At 46.7% G+C, this 16,563-nt stretch overlaps 9 protein-coding genes across 9 annotated transcripts; 3 read left to right on the top strand and 6 right to left on the bottom strand.

Moving 5' to 3' along the window:
* Positions 1 to 907: 907 nt before the first annotated feature.
* On the bottom strand, positions 908 to 2,950 carry MGL_1326 (uncharacterized protein; the record flags this gene model as incomplete). The annotated part of the gene is made up of 1 exon (XM_001731091.1): positions 908 to 2,950. The coding sequence occupies one exon, from the start codon at positions 2,948 to 2,950 to the stop codon at positions 908 to 910; it is 2,043 nt and encodes a 680-aa protein (XP_001731143.1).
* A 1,323-nt stretch (positions 2,951 to 4,273) lies between these two features.
* Positions 4,274 to 4,668, bottom strand: MGL_1325 (uncharacterized protein; the record flags this gene model as incomplete). Its single annotated transcript, XM_001731090.1, has 2 exons — positions 4,274 to 4,412; positions 4,448 to 4,668. The coding sequence occupies 2 exons, from the start codon at positions 4,666 to 4,668 to the stop codon at positions 4,274 to 4,276; spliced, it is 360 nt and encodes a 119-aa protein (XP_001731142.1).
* Positions 4,669 to 4,744: 76 nt separating this feature from the next.
* MGL_1324 (uncharacterized protein) lies at positions 4,745 to 6,190 on the bottom strand (the record flags this gene model as incomplete). Its single annotated transcript, XM_001731089.1, has 1 exon — positions 4,745 to 6,190. One exon carries the CDS (start codon positions 6,188 to 6,190, stop codon positions 4,745 to 4,747), a length of 1,446 nt encoding a protein of 481 aa, XP_001731141.1.
* Positions 6,191 to 6,543: 353 nt separating this feature from the next.
* MGL_1323 (uncharacterized protein) lies at positions 6,544 to 7,677 on the top strand (the record flags this gene model as incomplete). The annotated part of the gene is made up of 1 exon (XM_001731088.1): positions 6,544 to 7,677. One exon carries the CDS (start codon positions 6,544 to 6,546, stop codon positions 7,675 to 7,677), a length of 1,134 nt encoding a protein of 377 aa, XP_001731140.1.
* Positions 7,678 to 8,251: 574 nt separating this feature from the next.
* MGL_1322 (uncharacterized protein) lies at positions 8,252 to 9,205 on the bottom strand (the record flags this gene model as incomplete). Its single annotated transcript, XM_001731087.1, has 3 exons — positions 8,252 to 8,281; positions 8,596 to 8,911; positions 8,937 to 9,205. 3 exons carry the CDS (start codon positions 9,203 to 9,205, stop codon positions 8,252 to 8,254), a joined length of 615 nt encoding a protein of 204 aa, XP_001731139.1.
* Positions 9,206 to 10,366: 1,161 nt separating this feature from the next.
* MGL_1321 (uncharacterized protein) lies at positions 10,367 to 11,791 on the top strand (the record flags this gene model as incomplete). Its single annotated transcript, XM_001731086.1, has 1 exon — positions 10,367 to 11,791. The coding sequence occupies one exon, from the start codon at positions 10,367 to 10,369 to the stop codon at positions 11,789 to 11,791; it is 1,425 nt and encodes a 474-aa protein (XP_001731138.1).
* Positions 11,792 to 11,857: 66 nt separating this feature from the next.
* Positions 11,858 to 12,634, bottom strand: MGL_1320 (uncharacterized protein; the record flags this gene model as incomplete). Its single annotated transcript, XM_001731085.1, has 1 exon — positions 11,858 to 12,634. The coding sequence occupies one exon, from the start codon at positions 12,632 to 12,634 to the stop codon at positions 11,858 to 11,860; it is 777 nt and encodes a 258-aa protein (XP_001731137.1).
* Positions 12,635 to 13,759: 1,125 nt separating this feature from the next.
* Positions 13,760 to 14,908, top strand: MGL_1319 (uncharacterized protein; the record flags this gene model as incomplete). Its single annotated transcript, XM_001731084.1, has 1 exon — positions 13,760 to 14,908. The coding sequence occupies one exon, from the start codon at positions 13,760 to 13,762 to the stop codon at positions 14,906 to 14,908; it is 1,149 nt and encodes a 382-aa protein (XP_001731136.1).
* An 18-nt stretch (positions 14,909 to 14,926) lies between these two features.
* Positions 14,927 to 16,543, bottom strand: MGL_1318 (uncharacterized protein; the record flags this gene model as incomplete). Its single annotated transcript, XM_001731083.1, has 1 exon — positions 14,927 to 16,543. One exon carries the CDS (start codon positions 16,541 to 16,543, stop codon positions 14,927 to 14,929), a length of 1,617 nt encoding a protein of 538 aa, XP_001731135.1.
* Between the last annotated feature and the right edge of the window lie 20 nt (positions 16,544 to 16,563).

Genomic DNA, 16,563 nt, shown 5'->3' with positions numbered 1-16,563 from the left:
CCCGATCTCAAAACGAGTCAGCAAAATTTGAGACCTTCCCCTAATCGACTTACACGGCTCATCCGCCCAGTCAACTACGTCAACCATGCACCGGCTACACGTGTGTGGGATAGCCCTGAAAAGAAGCATTCAGGCTTGCGTACCTCATGTGCCGAAACAGTGAAACCTCCAAATGCCGAAAATGTTGAAGCAGTTGCCCAAACATCCGTCCCAATACATCAACTTCCTAAGGGCAAGATACTGCGATCGACCAGCCGGCGAACTATGGCCGGCACAACCACAAAAGTGGATAACACCTGGGCAGCTTCCAATACCCAAAACCCTAGTCAAATCGAACACTCAAGCTTATCTCAGAGGCCAAGACGTGTACTGAAGCCAGTACACCCATCTCTATCGTCAATGGAATTAGCTAGATTGACGTCCAGGCATACCAAACAAAACGAATCTCATACTGTACAAATCGAAACACGTCCACTACGGATTCCAGGACAACGACCAGCCAGCCCGTCACAGCGGTTTGTGATAGGATGCGGACAACGAGCACGCGAGCAATTTCGCCCCAACATTCCTGAAACAAATGAGTATGGTCAACCGATATCACATGCGTTAGGAGCTGGTGATGATGGCGAATACTCAACTCCACCTGGCAAAAATGTCCGCTGGGACAAGCGGCTGATAGTTAGCCCAACTCTTGAAAAAGGTGCTGCGAACAAAAAGCCGATAGCGAGTTGCCTGACTCCGACGCCATTTGCATTAGATGCATTTGGAAATGTTGCATGCCCGCCTATGAAGAGGATGCCCAAACGGAGTGTCGTTGTTCAACAATTCATATACGATGATGACGATGATGATGAATCCAATGTAAATGTTTAAATAGCATAAACCCGCGAGATGAAGATATGTCTATTTATGTATTTGATGTTGCATCGCGAGAAGTTCCAACCATTCCCAAAAGAGAGTCAATCACGCCGTGAACGTCGCCAACATGCCAATCGGCTCTTGTCCGCTTTGAATTGGGGCCAACAGTGCAAGTGAAAATTTGGTCGCGCTTGAGTTTGAGGCTCAGTGAAGTGGCATTAACATATGAAGACCGACTCAGAGGTGCAGGAGGCATGATCATCATGGTGTTCATACCACCGGTAGGTGATGAAGGCTCTTTCTCGGAGGTGTCATTTGCAAGGTTGGACAGAAATCTGAACATGTCCTCATCCGTTTTGTCGTCACCCGCACAGAAAACAAAGTCTGTGTCAGGGTTTGAATACAAAATCCGGTGGACTATTTCGCCTTTGTTGATTGCGAGTGGACGGACTTCCACATTCTTCTTGCCAACCACAACTTCAACCTGCAAATCATTTTGAGAGAGTATATTGTCCAACAAAGACTGGCATTCTTTAGCTTGAAAAGAGCCGAAGTCTGGATCTGCATTTCGGTAGTGCCAAACGATGCTGCTTTTTTTCTCTTCGATATTACTGCCAAGAGTCCGATCAGTGAAGTAGCGGAACACATTTAAAACATCTCCCTTCCAAGACATGTCAAGCTCCGCTGACAGGTTCTGCCACGTGCTGCCAATACCGTGCTCTTTGAAATAGCTTCCATGCTCAGCGGACAAACCCAACGCTGGAAACTGACTGAAATGTTTAGACAAAAAGGCTTCGTCACGTCCAGAAATAATGTACACGATATTCCGGGTATCGTTTGTCAAAGCATGCATTGCATCTAACAGACGCTGTGACGGAACAGCGGCTGCAGGATCCTTGACAATAGGAGTCAACGTGCCATCATAATCCAGCAAGAACAAACGTTTTCGAGCACTTCTAAAATGTTGGACCAAGAGGTTTGTATCCAAAATGGGGGTCGAATGTGCCGAATAACGATGCCGTAATCGAATCAGCATCTGCTGAACGAGGGATAATGCCCATGTGCGTGATGTTTGCGAAACCACTTGATCATGACACTGGATGTTTCGTTCAAAGCGCTCCTGATCACTTATACATAAACTGTGATGAATGGCGGCAGCTACACCGCCAATATCCCAGGGATTGATGTGGATGGCGGCAGGAAGATGTCCTGCGGTGCCTGTAAACTCACTTAAAATCAGTGGACTGTGTCGGTGTTCTTTTTGGCAAACCACATACTCCATAGACATCGTATTCATACCATCACGGACCGATGTAACAAGCGCGAGATCAGCAACCGAAAGCAAAGCATAGTATTCCTCCCGCTCGATAACTTGGTGGTAATGTTGCACAGGTGTAAAACTGAGCGACCCAAAGTCACCATTGATTTGACTGACGAGCTCTGATACTTGACGCTCGAGTTTCAAGGAGCTATGCATCGCAGGAATTGTAATTTGGATTAACACCACATTCTCTCTCCATTGAGGGTAATGCAATAAAAGATCATAAAAAGCAAGCAACTTTTGAATTACCCCCCGTACCACGTCCAATTTGTCACAGCCCACGATGATACGTTTGTCTTTGTACAAATTTCTTAGTTGATGCATGCGTAGCCCAATTCCAGGTGCGGTGGCTTCATAGCGAACACGCTCAACATCAATGCCGATGATGTTGTGCGACACCTTTGTCACACGTCCATTAGATAACTCGACACAACGGCCCTGGACTTCCAGGCCACAAATCCTAACACAGCACGATAAGAAGTGTCGAGCGTAGGACTGATTCTGGAAACAGATCAAATCTGCACCCAACATACCCTCTAAAATATGATTACGCTGAGGCAGACATCGAAATAGTTCGCTGCTTGGGAAGGAAGAGTGCACAAAAAGCCCAATATGTGCATCTGGAACCATACGACGTACAAGCAAGGGTACAAGCAAAAGATGGTAATCATGCACCCAAATAATGTCACCGGGTTTGTGCTCTGCCACAACACGCTCAGCGAACATTTGATTTACTTTGACATACGAAAGCCAACTGTATTGATCCCACATACTTCGGTCTTCGTCGTCCCGCCACATCATGTAATGGAAGAGTGGCCATAAAGCTTATGTCAGTTAAATGAATATGAACTTACTCGCTTTGCAGTACGCCTCATAATGCGAGTGAGCCGCTCGGTGGTCCAACCAGATAGGAACATACTTGATACCTGCCTCGTGTTCGCTGATATCTTTCAAAGCAGATGGACGCATTTCTAGACCACCATCATGAAATTTCCAATTATTGCGATCTTCTAGTGATGCCAGCACTTGTTCGATCTCAGCGCGTTCAGTGGGTGTTGTCTCGTACATTTCTGTACGAGTGTCCATTTCATACTGGTACGTATCATGAAAATGTATCGGTGCACCGATATATGTTTGCTTGTAACTAGAACACAAGCTGTATATACCACTGTTGAGAGCTGAATGACCTCGAGTAAGCCCCAAAACCCAAGGAGGACGAGATGTCTGTTCTGGTTCCGGCTCCAGAGATGCAGGACTAGATTGTTCACTAATTCCTGTGCAGCGCGGTACCCAAATAGGCATATCTTGTTCGAAGCTAGACGAACTCGCACCACGATTCTGGGAACTTACGGAAGAAAAGCGGTCATCCTCCGACACATCGTCATCCACAAAGTCAGTGAGCATCCAAGCACGTCGGCCTGCAATTCTGCGCGATCTTTCCTGATTTTCCCATAGTTTAGTCTCCATATCAGCGTTGTCCAAGAAAGGATTCCGCATTGCTGCTAGACCAGGATTGCTTGATCGGCGCTGTCGATCAGAAACAAAGCTATTCGAGCGAGTTTTTCTTACCTGCTCGATTTGTTGTATTTGCAGAGAATTCTGCATTTCCATAGCTGCATTTTCCAATCGTTCCTGCTCTTCACGCTCAGCCCTTCGAGCTCTTGCCGCGGCTGCCAATTTTGCTACAAGATCTGTAGCAGCATCGGCCTCCGCTTTCCGCTTTAAATATTCGCGCTTTTGAACTGATGTAAAAGTGAATGGAAGCGAGTAAACTACCTGGATGATCCGACCACTCAACGGTTGCGTTGGTCGAGCGATCTCCAAGTCGTGCTGCAGACGAAGTACACTTTCTTGAAGATCACACAAAGAGGAAAATTGGAGTAAATCGTTAGCAGAGCTCATGGTAGGCTCAGCAGAAGCTTCCGTTCCATCTGGAATGTGCACGGAGTCGATGCTTGGGCGAGTATCATCACGAGACACAGCACCATCAAGCATGATTGTCGCCCCCCCACAATGCTGTAAATTTATTTTTTATATAGACGACTCAGCTTTGTCCACAACGGACCGGTAGCTAATTTGAACAGGCTGACTAAACTATACATTGGTTGAGAAAGAGGGTTCAAACACAGGTAGTGGGTGTGCCTCCGTGTTGAAGACCCAATCATGGAATGCAAGTTGGTTACGCCGGGCAAAAAGCAAATATAGGTACTTGAGAGTCTCGGAAAGCCAAAAGCTGAAGGTTGTGAGTAATGCCGAGTGGACACATACGTCTCCATGCGATCAATCTGTTTATGATCAACATTGTCAACATCATCGATCCCTGCATAACCCCCGTCACCATTGTCAACTTGACACCATCGTTGAAAGCTTTGAAAGATTTGCCAACCCCATTCGCGATATATACGGTCGCCGGTAAGTTGAAACGCAATATATAAAGACTCGACGGTCTCGGGCCGTAGAATATTACGCGAGTCAATCGTAGGAGCCATACCGGGATTGCGTTGTCTGTCAGTTTTCATACGTCAGTTTTCTGCTGGTAGCAGAGGTACAAGTATGTGTAATAACTCACCGCTTGATGTTCCACGGTCTTCCGCTCGCAGCAGTGGAATGATCCGCTTTGAAAAATACAATTTCAGCACCAAGTCCTGTTGCTGATTCAGTATACGTATTCATGCATGAACGGATGAGTTCATGGCCAACACGCCAGTCTTCATACGCAGCTTCCGTGGGACTGTATGACTCTTTCGGAGGATAGAGTGTACCGTTTTCGAATTCTGTTGCACTCAATAACATGGTACCGCCTAAGAAACAGACAAGATGGTCTTGCTTGGTGCGGGCGGCCCAACTTGGACTCATTCCTGATAATTTGTTTGGATAAATTTCTAACGTATGCACCAGGGGAGGAGATACCCCGGGGTTGCTCATAAGCATTTTTGATTTTATATCATCGAATGCAAACTCGTACATGTCTCGAAACACCTGTTCTGTACGATTTGTCAGAAGATACTGCTTCACCAAGTACTCGTAGTACGAATCGCCGCGTGATCCTAAGCGAAATTCCGACAAGTAAAACCTGCCACGGACTGGATCCAAGAAGATTGGCAAAATTCCGAGACCTGAAGCCTCTGTAGCCCTGCGGGCGACTCTCATCGGCCTTTCTGCAATCTCCCAATAAGTGTAATTGCGTGTCCGCTGAGCGAGGTACTTGAACTCAAGTTGAACGGTGGTAGCTTCGGCGAGGCTACTAGAATTACCATTATCAGTGTCGAAAAATGATTCACCAGTGAGTAAGTTGATTTCACGCTTGGGTATACCGGTTGGTGTATCAAAGGCGGGTAGAAGACGATCAGCGAGCTCTTTGGCACGACGGAGGAAGAGTTCTGAATCTTGCAAAGACGGAGAAAGCATGTTGCCTGGTGGATCCAAAATAAGTGATGAAGCAGAAAGTAAACCTCCCATAATACGGATTGTAGTTTCGAATACATTAAGTCGACCATCGATGTCCCAGCTAAGCACATCACGAATCCAGTTGCGTGCCTCAATGTACTGATCATTCAATCCCATAATAATTAACGAGTCGAGCGCATCGACGATTGTATATCCAATTGGGCTATCATCTCGCAAAAGAAGATTGGATCCAGACTTGGACAAGGGATGATATTCGTCTTTTCCCCATGCATTTCGTTGATAAGCTGACCACGATTTTTCGAAAGCTTCAGTAACAGCATTTAGCTTTTCGGAATCGGCTTCTTGGACAGGATGCGTTGGGAAATTCCGACTGGGCGGTAGTTCAAAAGGCACAGTGAGTAGACGATATCTGTGTGAAATAGGACTAGGTATATCAACAGGGACGTGCGGGTGCAGTAAAAGAAATGAAACCCATAATTCGCGAAGGAGGACAATCAAAAATCCTGCCACTACTACAGCAGAAGAAACAATGCAAAGCGACCAGCCCCTTGTTTGAGGTCGACGGGCCGGCAGTTGGGAGGTCGTCTTATGTTTTCGTCCCATGCAGACCAGTAGTCCAAAGAAAGCTGTATGGTGCTTGGGATGCAACAAGTGTGGTGGGCTTCATTAGTTGGCTTACTAAGGACTTCAAACGCCTTGATCGAGGCGCTAAGCCCGCAAACGTCATTAGACAAACGGATGCTTGGCATCTTACACTAGATAATTACATACACGCCCACGCGCGCCTGTCGATGCTTTCGGTACGTTGAAGATACTCACATTACCAGGCACTCTTTCTGGTCAATTCCAGTGGAAATGCGCTTATATCAAGACTATTCAGGGATGATTTGAGAGCAGGCGTGGTCGATTTATTTCGAGTGTATGTGGTCCAGAATCCTGAACTGCGCACGCCTATCATGACTATTGGTGGCACGACATTCCTCTGGGTGCGACATTTGGACTTGTGCATTGTGGCAGCCGTTATGTCTAATACAAATCCAACAATGGTCTATGAGTTTTTGTTTTGTTTCATCTCCGTGTGTAATTCTTACATTGGGGAATTGAATGAAGAGAATGTCAAGAAAAATTTTATTTTTATATATGAAGTTTTGGATGAAATGATGGATTTTGGTTTCCCCCAAAACAGTGACATAAATGCACTTAAGATGTACGTTGTGAGCGAGAGCTTGCATGGTATGGTGCCGACGCGTCAAAATGTCGGGCGACCCACCATGGATTTACCCTCGGAAATTGGTTGGCGCCAACCTGATATCAAATACCGGAAGAACCAGTGCTTTGTGGACGTACTAGAAATGATACATCTTACAATAAGTTCCCAAGGAACTGTTGTTAGAGCCGATGTTGACGGTGTTATCAAAATGCGTGCTCTTCTTTCGGGTATGCCTGAGTGTATTATGAGCCTGAACAGTAACGTGGCACCAAAAAGTAGTATACACAACATCCCATTGTCCGTGCAGCTCTCGGATTGTGTCTTCCATCCTTGTATTCAATTTGCAAGTTCGAATGGGGACCCATGCCTTCGTTTCATCCCACCGGATGGTGAGTTTGAGTTATTGCGCTACCGTGCCAAGAAAAATGTACGTTTACCCTTACGCATTTATGCGGTTTTTGAGAGAAAGAATGCAAGTACTGTGCAATACCAAGTCGTTCTTCGCACGAATTTGGACCAACAAATGAAGGTATCAACAGTCATTGTGCGCATTCCGACGCCTCATCATGCCACGAGCGTGACGTGCAATGTACGAATGGGCAAAGCCAAATGGGACTCGAATGAGCATTTAATAATATGGCGCATACCGAAGGTGCAAGGTATGACGGAGTCAGTGTTCTTGGCGGATGTATTTTGGAAGTTTCAAGCTGGAATGCAGTGGCAGAAACCGCCCATTCAAGTGGACTTTGAAGTGCCGTCATTAACGGCCTCTGGTTTGGCAGTGCGGTACTTACAAATCACTGAACGCAGTAACTACAGTGCAGTCAAATGGGTCCGCTATGAAACACAAGCTCGTAATTCTTTTCTCGTATATGTTTAAAGATTGTGGCTCGCGAGTGGCCATTCAAGAAATCGGGCTTCTCCAAAACGCAGCAAAGAGGTCGTGCCATGGTCGACGATTGCCACTACTACACTCCGGCGTCCAGCCTTGAGGGGTATGTAAACATTTGTCAGTTCACGTTGATGTCCTTGAATTGAAATACCCAATTTTTCTGCACAATTATGCAGTATGCCTTGGAACCACGCAAGACGCGCCAAGACAAACCGAAACTTGACAGAACTGTGCGGCTCTTTATTACGAACACGCGGAACTCGTTGCTTTCCGTAAGCTCGACGATTTTGTGCGCGAATTTGCTCGAGCTCCTTATCATCATGTATTAAATCTCCGTGGCACGAGAGTGGCACATGCGAGAAGAGAGTGTCGAAATCATGCACAGTCAGCATCGGATGCTTATGCGTTTCAAGCACACAGATGCGGAACTCCGGAGGTGGTGGATGTGTTCGTTTAAAATGTGTGGCTGGACGCCAGGCGTAATAGAAAGGCTTGAGTGACCCATTATCAAGAACGTTTTGGGGATTCAATGACGACGCACAGGAGTTGAACCCTGATGTACTCACGATCTGCAATTTTTCAAAGATCGTGCCTAGTACGTTAATCAATTCAACAAATACCGGATAAAACAACTCACCATACGAGTCATTCGCTGAGATACCCAACAAGCCTCGAGGCTTGCCACAAATCGAACGAAGACACCATCGGATAGCCTGAATAAGACACTTCGCAAAACTAGATAACGCCTTACGCCAACCGAACAAGATCTGCATTAAAATCCGTTTGTGTTCCAGGGAAGCTGATGTAGACGCACGAAGACGATCGACCTCCGATGCACGTTGTACAATGTATCCAAGGCGTTTGAGATAGGCATAGATCTTGGAGTGAGCCCCGTTTGAAACATACCTGATATCGCGCTAGGTTCGATGAATCTGTTCCTAACAAGTGAGAATACGCCTGTGAAACAGAGATGGGTATACAAGTAGAGAAAGAGTCGGGAGATGGGATGCAACCTGGTGTTTGAGTCCACCGACAGTCTAAAGCGCCACGCTCAATAAGGTATACAGCTTCCTCAGGAAAAAGCTCCAGAAATGTCATAGATTGACCGTTCTCAAGTTTTCTTCGCTCAGATAGACCGACATGGACACATGATTGACCTCGCTGTACATGTACGAAAGCACGCTGGAATTGGGGATCCCAGGTCGCAGCAGACAGTGTTTTGCTAGATGTTAGCAATATATGCTTACCTAGAGTGCGCTCTAGGGAGCGAAATCGTTGTGAAGAGTGCATTTCGGCTTTCGTCCAGAGCTTTAACTTGACCGCCAAATCCTGTGGGCTCGAAATCTTTCTCACCACGCTTAGGAATAGATGGTGCAGGTGCATCCACAGAAGCGCTTCCTGCAGATAAATGCTTCTTAGAAAGAGCTGAAAGAACACGATAATCTGGCATGTCTTCTTCTTCATCAGAATCGCCCGGCCGAGGCTCAGGCCTCGCTACTTTTTCGTCTTCGTCCATGGTCGTTTGCTGAGGATCCGATTTTCCACAAGCCAACGCAGATATTGCTCAATGCTGACTAACACGAATCGGTGCAAATTGTGGAACCTCTCTTGGGACGTTTAGACCAGCGATCCCGTGCCGTAGAATCCAGGAATGACGTTTTCGTATGCGCCATGGGACGTTCTCATGGATATGAATGAATCTCTTCCGGAAAGACCAGGTCCTCGCGGAAAGACTTTTGATGGTCCTTGGCTTCAACAACAGGTCGTTCTATCTTTCGCAATCGGTTTTGTCGCCATATTGGTCTTTGGGATTTGGAAACGACACTATCCCTCAGTGTATCTTGCTCGTCACCACATCCAAGGTTCAGCTTTGCCCTATGATCGTATGCGAAACAGCATGTTTGGCTGGATTTTACCAGTTCTATTATACTCAGATCACAGTGTTGCGCACACAATTGGGCTGGATGCTGTGACAGCTCTTCTCTTTTTGAAGATGGGCTTTACATACTTCACCCTTACCAGCCTCTGGGCGATTTTTGTGCTTATGCCAGTTCACTATTACTCGAACGGATGGATTGATGGGGTGAAACCTGGAGAATCACTTGGTGATACTGTTGACATATTGCGTCATCTGAGAAAGCCTAAAGAGCCATTACCCATATTGGCACCACCTACCATTGTCACCCGTGATACTCTGTACGAAAATACACAGTTGGTAAGCACATTTGTGTATTCTATAATCGCTATGCTGATATTGTGGCGTACTTATAAAGTTTTCATCTCATTCCGCCAAGGATACTATTCTTCATCACGGCGAACAGAGATGTCTCGTACTGTACAGGTTCACAAGCTTCCTGAGCATCTGTCTGACATGGAAGCTCTGATGTCGTATTTTTGCCACCTCCGGCTGGATGTTGAGCGTGTGACAGTCCTCAAATGTACTCAGGCACTTGACAAGTTGCTGGAAGAACGCGCCAAAAAATTGTTCCGACTCGAGCGATTGTGGTATAATTGGATTGGACATGATGTTTCTGTAAGAAACTTTGACCCGAAAACTATCGAGGAGCAGACCTTGGCAATGCTGGAACCGCCGAGTCCTGGAGACGCTCCTATTGTTGGATCGCATGTCCAAACAACTCTTCGTCGACCGAGAACTTTTGTTTCACAGCTCCAGTGTATGGGAAAATGCGTGGATGCAATCGACCAGGCCTCCTACGAGTTCGCTTCATTGGATATGGCAGTCCGTCACCTTAAAGAGTCGGACTTTCCTCATGGGCACACTGCTTTTGTGACGTTTCGGAACATCTGGAGTGCACAGATTGCGAGTCAAGTCGTATATCATCCCACGCCTGGATGTATGTTGACTGAACCTGCAATGGAGCCGCGTGATCTTATTTGGGAGCATCAAGAGACAGCTGTATGGGACCGAAGGATCAGACAGTGGATCATGAGAGTAATGATGGCTATCGTCCTTACATTCACGCTTTCACTGGACTTGATGCTAGCCACATTGGTAAACATGAATGGTATAAAGACATATCTTCCTTGGCTCGGAGATCTTCTTGATGAAAATGCTCGACTCCGTGCCTTTGTACAGAACTCTCTCCCAACATTGTTGCTAATTTCCATTAACGCACTTGTGCCAATCGCTATGGTATATTCATCATGGTTCCAACGGGCCCGCGCACACTCTCATATTGAGCACAATGTTCTAAACATGTACTATCTTTACTTGCTGTTTTCAGTTGTATTTGTCTTTCTTTTTACAAGTGCACGGGATATGCTTAAAGAATTGTCGGAAAGTCCTATGCATATGATTGATAAACTGGCTCAGTCTTTACCTGTCGCGCGCAACTTTTCGCTCTCATATGTTATATTTCAAGGACTTGCAATCCAGCCATTCCAGCTTGTTTTGCTGCCAAACATTTTCATTCGTCAAGTTCAGCGCTTATGTACTGTTTGTACACCTCGACGACGTGCAGCAATGCTTCAGGCACCAACAATCAATATTGGGACGTTGTATCCCCAAGCACTTTTGGTATTTACATTAAGCGTGCTTTATGGGATTGTGAGTCCGCTTATCACAATCTTTGGTGCATTGTATTTTGGTGTTGCTTACGTTGTTGTCAAATACCAGCTCTTAAATGTTGTGGACAAACCCTATGACTCGCATGGACATGCATGGCCTCTTGCAGTTAGGCGATGCATTTGGGCTCTTGTTCTCTTCCAGGCTTTCCAGCTCTCTCTCTTCTCTGTGCGCAAGCAAGTATTCAACAGTTTGGTGATTGTGCCACTTGTTTGTTATACAATATGGTTTGCGGGAAATGTTGGAAAAACGTTTCTCCCTCATACATCGTTTGTCAATCTCTATGATGTTTATTCTGCCGAGGATGAGCTGCAGGAGCAACGTCAAAGATATCGAAATCGGACATGTGACAATATACCCATTGCACAAGAGGAACAGTGGCCGACTGAATACCGTCAAGAGCTCCCTGAACTTCGTAGTGTAAGTCACGACGCGTATGAGCAACCTGCATTAGCCGGACCACTTCCAACGCTTTGGCTACCTCATTCGCGACCGAACGATCAAGTATTAGTGTAATTTAGATTTTGCAGCATAATTAGATGTGTATGAGTGACATTTAATGTAGACCCGGGCGCGCACTATTTATCCCAATCGTACAGCATTAGCACCGCTAGCATACTTGAATTTGCTCGAGGTAGATCGATCTGAGTTTTCAGCTGAGGTAGATGCGCGCTGGCCATCTTGCCCCTTTAGCTGTTTTTGTTTGTGTGCCTCCGCACCTGGTTTAACATATTTCTCAAACAGTTTGCGACGCTCTTTGTCAAGCCCTGCATTCTTTGCCTTGATTTTTTCTGTGCGGCGTTCGCTCTTGCCGCCACCACCGGCAGTGAGTTCGACATTGATTTGTCGACCTCGAAACATAGTATGATGGAATCGCAATGCTTTCTGTAATGAGTTGGCATTTGTAAACTCAACAAACGCACAACCTCTTGAAACAGGTGCCGATGGATCCCTGGCTTTCCCTTTCGCAATGGATTTTTTTTTCGAATTTGACAGCTTTTCATGCAAGGCAGGATCTGCTTTTTTGGTGAGCAAGCGGACTTTGGGTTTTTCGCCACAAGTTTCTTCCATATGTTTCGCTAATTCATCGGCTGCGACATCATATGACATGTTGCCCACAAATACGATGTACTTTAGATTCGAATCACTGGATTCTTGAGAGGAAAGTGGTGTGGTATGCGCAGCACCATGCTCGTCAAATGTTGTTTTGGTTGCAAATTGTTTCCTTTTCCTTTTCTTTGAGGAAGGCACAACAGATTGATTTGCCTCGGTGGTCTGAAGCTTATTGCATTCGTCGCTGAGGGATTCAGAAAACGCACTTGGTTGTTCCTCACGCTCAGGAAATACGGTATCAACCATATTCTGTCTTTGATCCTGCTTCACTTACTATTAAAACAACGTCAGGGTCTGACAGTTACTGGTTCTTTCTATGGCCTTACCAACTGTGTTGAGAGTCAGGCAAAATTTATAGGAATTGTAGAAAAATTCAGATGGATTGTGGAGATTGATAGTTCACCTGCATGACGACTCTTGTGTTATGATAAGCCTAAAAGCATTGTCATAACACTCGTCTCACCAGACTCGGCATTGTTGCAGCATGAGCCTTACTTGATTCAACCGATTTCGTTCAGAATCGAAATTAAGCTCTTCATTTGCGGGAGTGATCCGATCTAAGGCTAATGCGAAGACCATGGACCTCATATCATTTGGAGACGCCGTGTTCGATTCGCGCACATCCATACTAACTCCAAGCGCTAAGTGCTTCGCGTAAAGTGCATAAAGATCCTCCATGCCCACAGGAGGAGCTCCAAATAATGGAACTAATTCGACGTTTGCCTCGCAAGGTTCCTCGCTAAGTGGTTCTTCGTCAACATTGACGGGACAATCTGCAGATTTCAAATGAGAAAGAACATTGGCTTGTACCTGTACGTCAGTCAGATAGCACATACCAAGTACCCAATTTTCCCCTTCTGAGACACACTAATAAAAATTCGGTCTACGAATTGTTGACAGAAAACAATCAGATTCTCGCCATCTTGAGTCGGAGCTGAGCAAGATTTCGTTGGTATAATGGGACTCTCTACTTTCTTGGGCTTCATTGCAATTTCGTAGGGGATTTGAAGTATGTCGTATAAACTGTGCAACAAAGTCGCAGCATTAGAATTGCTGAGATATACCAATTTTACGTATCATATTTGCTATCTTCAAGCAGACAATCAACGATTGGGTAGGATGGCCGAGTGGTCTAAGGCGGTAGATTCAAGTTACTTTGAATTTCTTCAGCGGTGATCGCTGGTGATCCCTACTTATCCTGGGTTCGAATCCCAGTTCTACCAAAATTTTTTATATCTTAAATATAGAAATCTTAGATCATTTTTTTTATTAAATCAAATCCCACGCGAGAAGCCTTTGTGCACGTGGTTGTGGTATTTGTACCAAGTAACGGTGACTCGCTCTGCTCTACTTCATCTATCTGTTGGCACTATGGCTGAAGCTGAACGTCACATTGTTATCGTCGGAGGTGGTATCATCGGTATAAGCATTGCTTATTATACGAGCCTGCGATCAGACTGTCCGAAGGTGACAGTCTTGGAGTCAAGCAAGGACCTGGCTCCAGGAGCGTCCGGAAAAGCTGGTGGTTTCTTGGCCCTTGACTGGCATGGCACATCAACAGCCAGCCTAGCCTCTTTGAGCTATGAGCTCCATCACGAGTTGGCGAAGAAAGAGAACGGTGCCGAACTTTGGGGCTACCGAGAGGTCGAGACGCATCAATTGAGTCTGGACACTTCTCGCAAAGCACGTTCGCGTCCCAAAATCGACTGGCTCAATCAGCAAGTTTTCATCTCATCTAGTCCTATCGGTGGGGGCGGATCGACGGCGCAAGTGACCCCGGGAGAGTTAACTCAGTTCCTTGCAAACAAAGCCAAAGAAGCTGGTGTGGAGATCCGCCTGCAGACCAAGGCTATTGGGTTGGATTTGAATGAGAGCAGTAGGGTTAAAGGCGTGAAGATCCAGGTAAACGGTGAGGAACAAGTGCTCCCAGCCACCGATGTTGTTGTAGCTGCTGGTCCCTGGACTGGTAAGCTTTTGCAAACGTGGTTTACGCCATCTACCATGCCTGCGTACTTGCGTTCAGCATCGATGATTGAGGGCAGTCGTGCGCACAGCATCAAGATTCAAGCTGCGAAAGGACACCAACTTTCTCCTGATTGTTTCTTCTCTGAAATGCGCTATGGTAACTCTGCGGGAGCGCCTGAGTTCTACATCCGTCCTAAAGGCGTTGCTTACGTGTCTGGTGGTTCAGACGATGTCCCGATCCCTGAACTTGCTGATGACGTGACATTTGATCCCAAACGTACAGCCGAACTCCAGATTCAAGCTGGTGTTTTGAGTCCAGAGTATTTGGACGTGAAAAATGATGCCGAACTCCTTGCTGAGCAGGCATGTTACCTGCCCATTTCTCCTCGCACTGCCGCCCCCATTTTGGGCGGTTCTGCCGAGAACGGCATTTATGTTGCTGCTGGTCACGCGGTATGGGGTATCAGCAATAGCCTTGGTACCGGCAAGGTGATGTCTGAGCTGTTGCTTGATGGTAAGAGCATTTCAGCTGATATCCACCATCTACAACCCTAAGTCAAAGGTTGGGGAATACTACGAAGTGTAGGCCAAACGACGCGCAAACTCTACAAGTGCTCGAACGGGGCGACCAGTTAGACCTTTCGCTTGATAGTCATTCAGTGTGTTCGAAGCGGCTTCCATAGAACCGGCAATGTCGATGTGCGCATATTGCACGCATTGCTCTTCTCCTTTGGTTCGATCTTCCAGGCCATGAACGAATTGCTTCAAGAAGATGGCTGCAGTACATGCTCCTGCGGGACGCCCGCCCGTATTGACTAAATCTGCATTCAATTTGGAAATTTGTGGCAGGTACATATCAGTGAGTGGCATGCGCCAACACAAATCATGTTCAGCCTCAGAAGCGGTTTTGAGCTGATGCCATAACGAATCGCTCTCCGTAAATACGCCAGAGTACACATCGCCCAAAGCCATGACACAGGCTCCAGTCAAAGTAGCCACGTCAATAACGGTGTGGGGCGAGAACGTTTCAGATACATACGAAAGCGCATCTGCCAAGACAAGTCGACCTTCAGCATCCGTGTTGTCGACCTGAACCGTAAGGCCATTTCGTGCTTGGAAAATATCACCAGGCTTAGTAGCACGCCCACTTGGCATGTTTTCAGTTAAAGGAGCCACTGTGACAACATTAATAGGAAGACCCAGTTGGGCTATAGCTAGCGTTGAGGCAACCACAGCAGCTGCACCACCCATATCGGCACGCATAAGGTCCATGCCAGCACTAGGCTTCAAACTGATCCCGCCTGTGTCAAACGTAATACCTTTGCCAACAAGAGCAAGCGGGGCGGAGTGATGCTCAGGTGCACCGTGATAATGGATTTCAACAAACTTACAGGGCTGCTCCGATCCTTGAGCCACAGACAGGAACAAGTTCATGTTTTGCTCACGCGCCCATTTCGCATCCCTGATCACGACCTGAGTGTGTGGAACATTCTTGAAAGCATTTACGACGCGCTCAGAGAAAATAGTTGGAGACATGAGATTGGCCGGTACCTCTTGAAGTTCTCGGGACCAGTTTTGAGCATGAGCATACACTTCACCTGTGTACCAGCTTAATGGGGTCCCGGTGCTGCAAAGATCATCGTCTTCGTCGCGCAAAGATTTTTTCTCGTCTTGAGAGGCAAGGCCATTCATCGGAGCAACACTGATATGCCGACCGCCTTGTTTATCGAGTGGCAAATCCCAGCCAGGCATTGGACCCCGTGTTTTGAAGTGGTTTACATTCCAGAGTCCCAGAATGGCTCCAACCGCGGCGGCGTGTGAGCTTGAGAAAGAGTCCACTTCGATTACTTGCTTCTCACCGTTTATCTTTCCCAACTCGCGCAGGGCACGCACACCCTTCGCTGCAGCCAGTCGAGTCCATTCTAGGCGTTCATTTCGAAGAAAAACGTTCTTAGGAGGCAACGAGTCAGGGCCTGTTTGTGGAGCTCGTGGTTGTTCTCCCGACGCCACTCCTGCAATGGGATGAGATTGCGCGGGAAACAGCAAGCGGCATTCTCCTGGTTTGACAGTAGATGCCCTACTAGTTTTCCATTGCGAAGCGACCTGAGATGCAACTTCTGGTAATGAGGCTAGGGATGGGGCAGCGCCCTCGGAATCAATTCTAACAACTTTACCGAGTAAACCGGACATGCTTCAATGTAATGTGACTC

The sequence above is a fragment of the Malassezia globosa genome, assembly GCF_000181695.2.
Source record: "Malassezia globosa CBS 7966 chromosome Unknown mgl_sf_3.1, whole genome shotgun sequence".
In the NCBI taxonomy this organism is placed as follows: domain Eukaryota; kingdom Fungi; phylum Basidiomycota; class Malasseziomycetes; order Malasseziales; family Malasseziaceae; genus Malassezia; species Malassezia globosa.
This window is presented reverse-complemented; position numbering and strand designations above follow the sequence as displayed.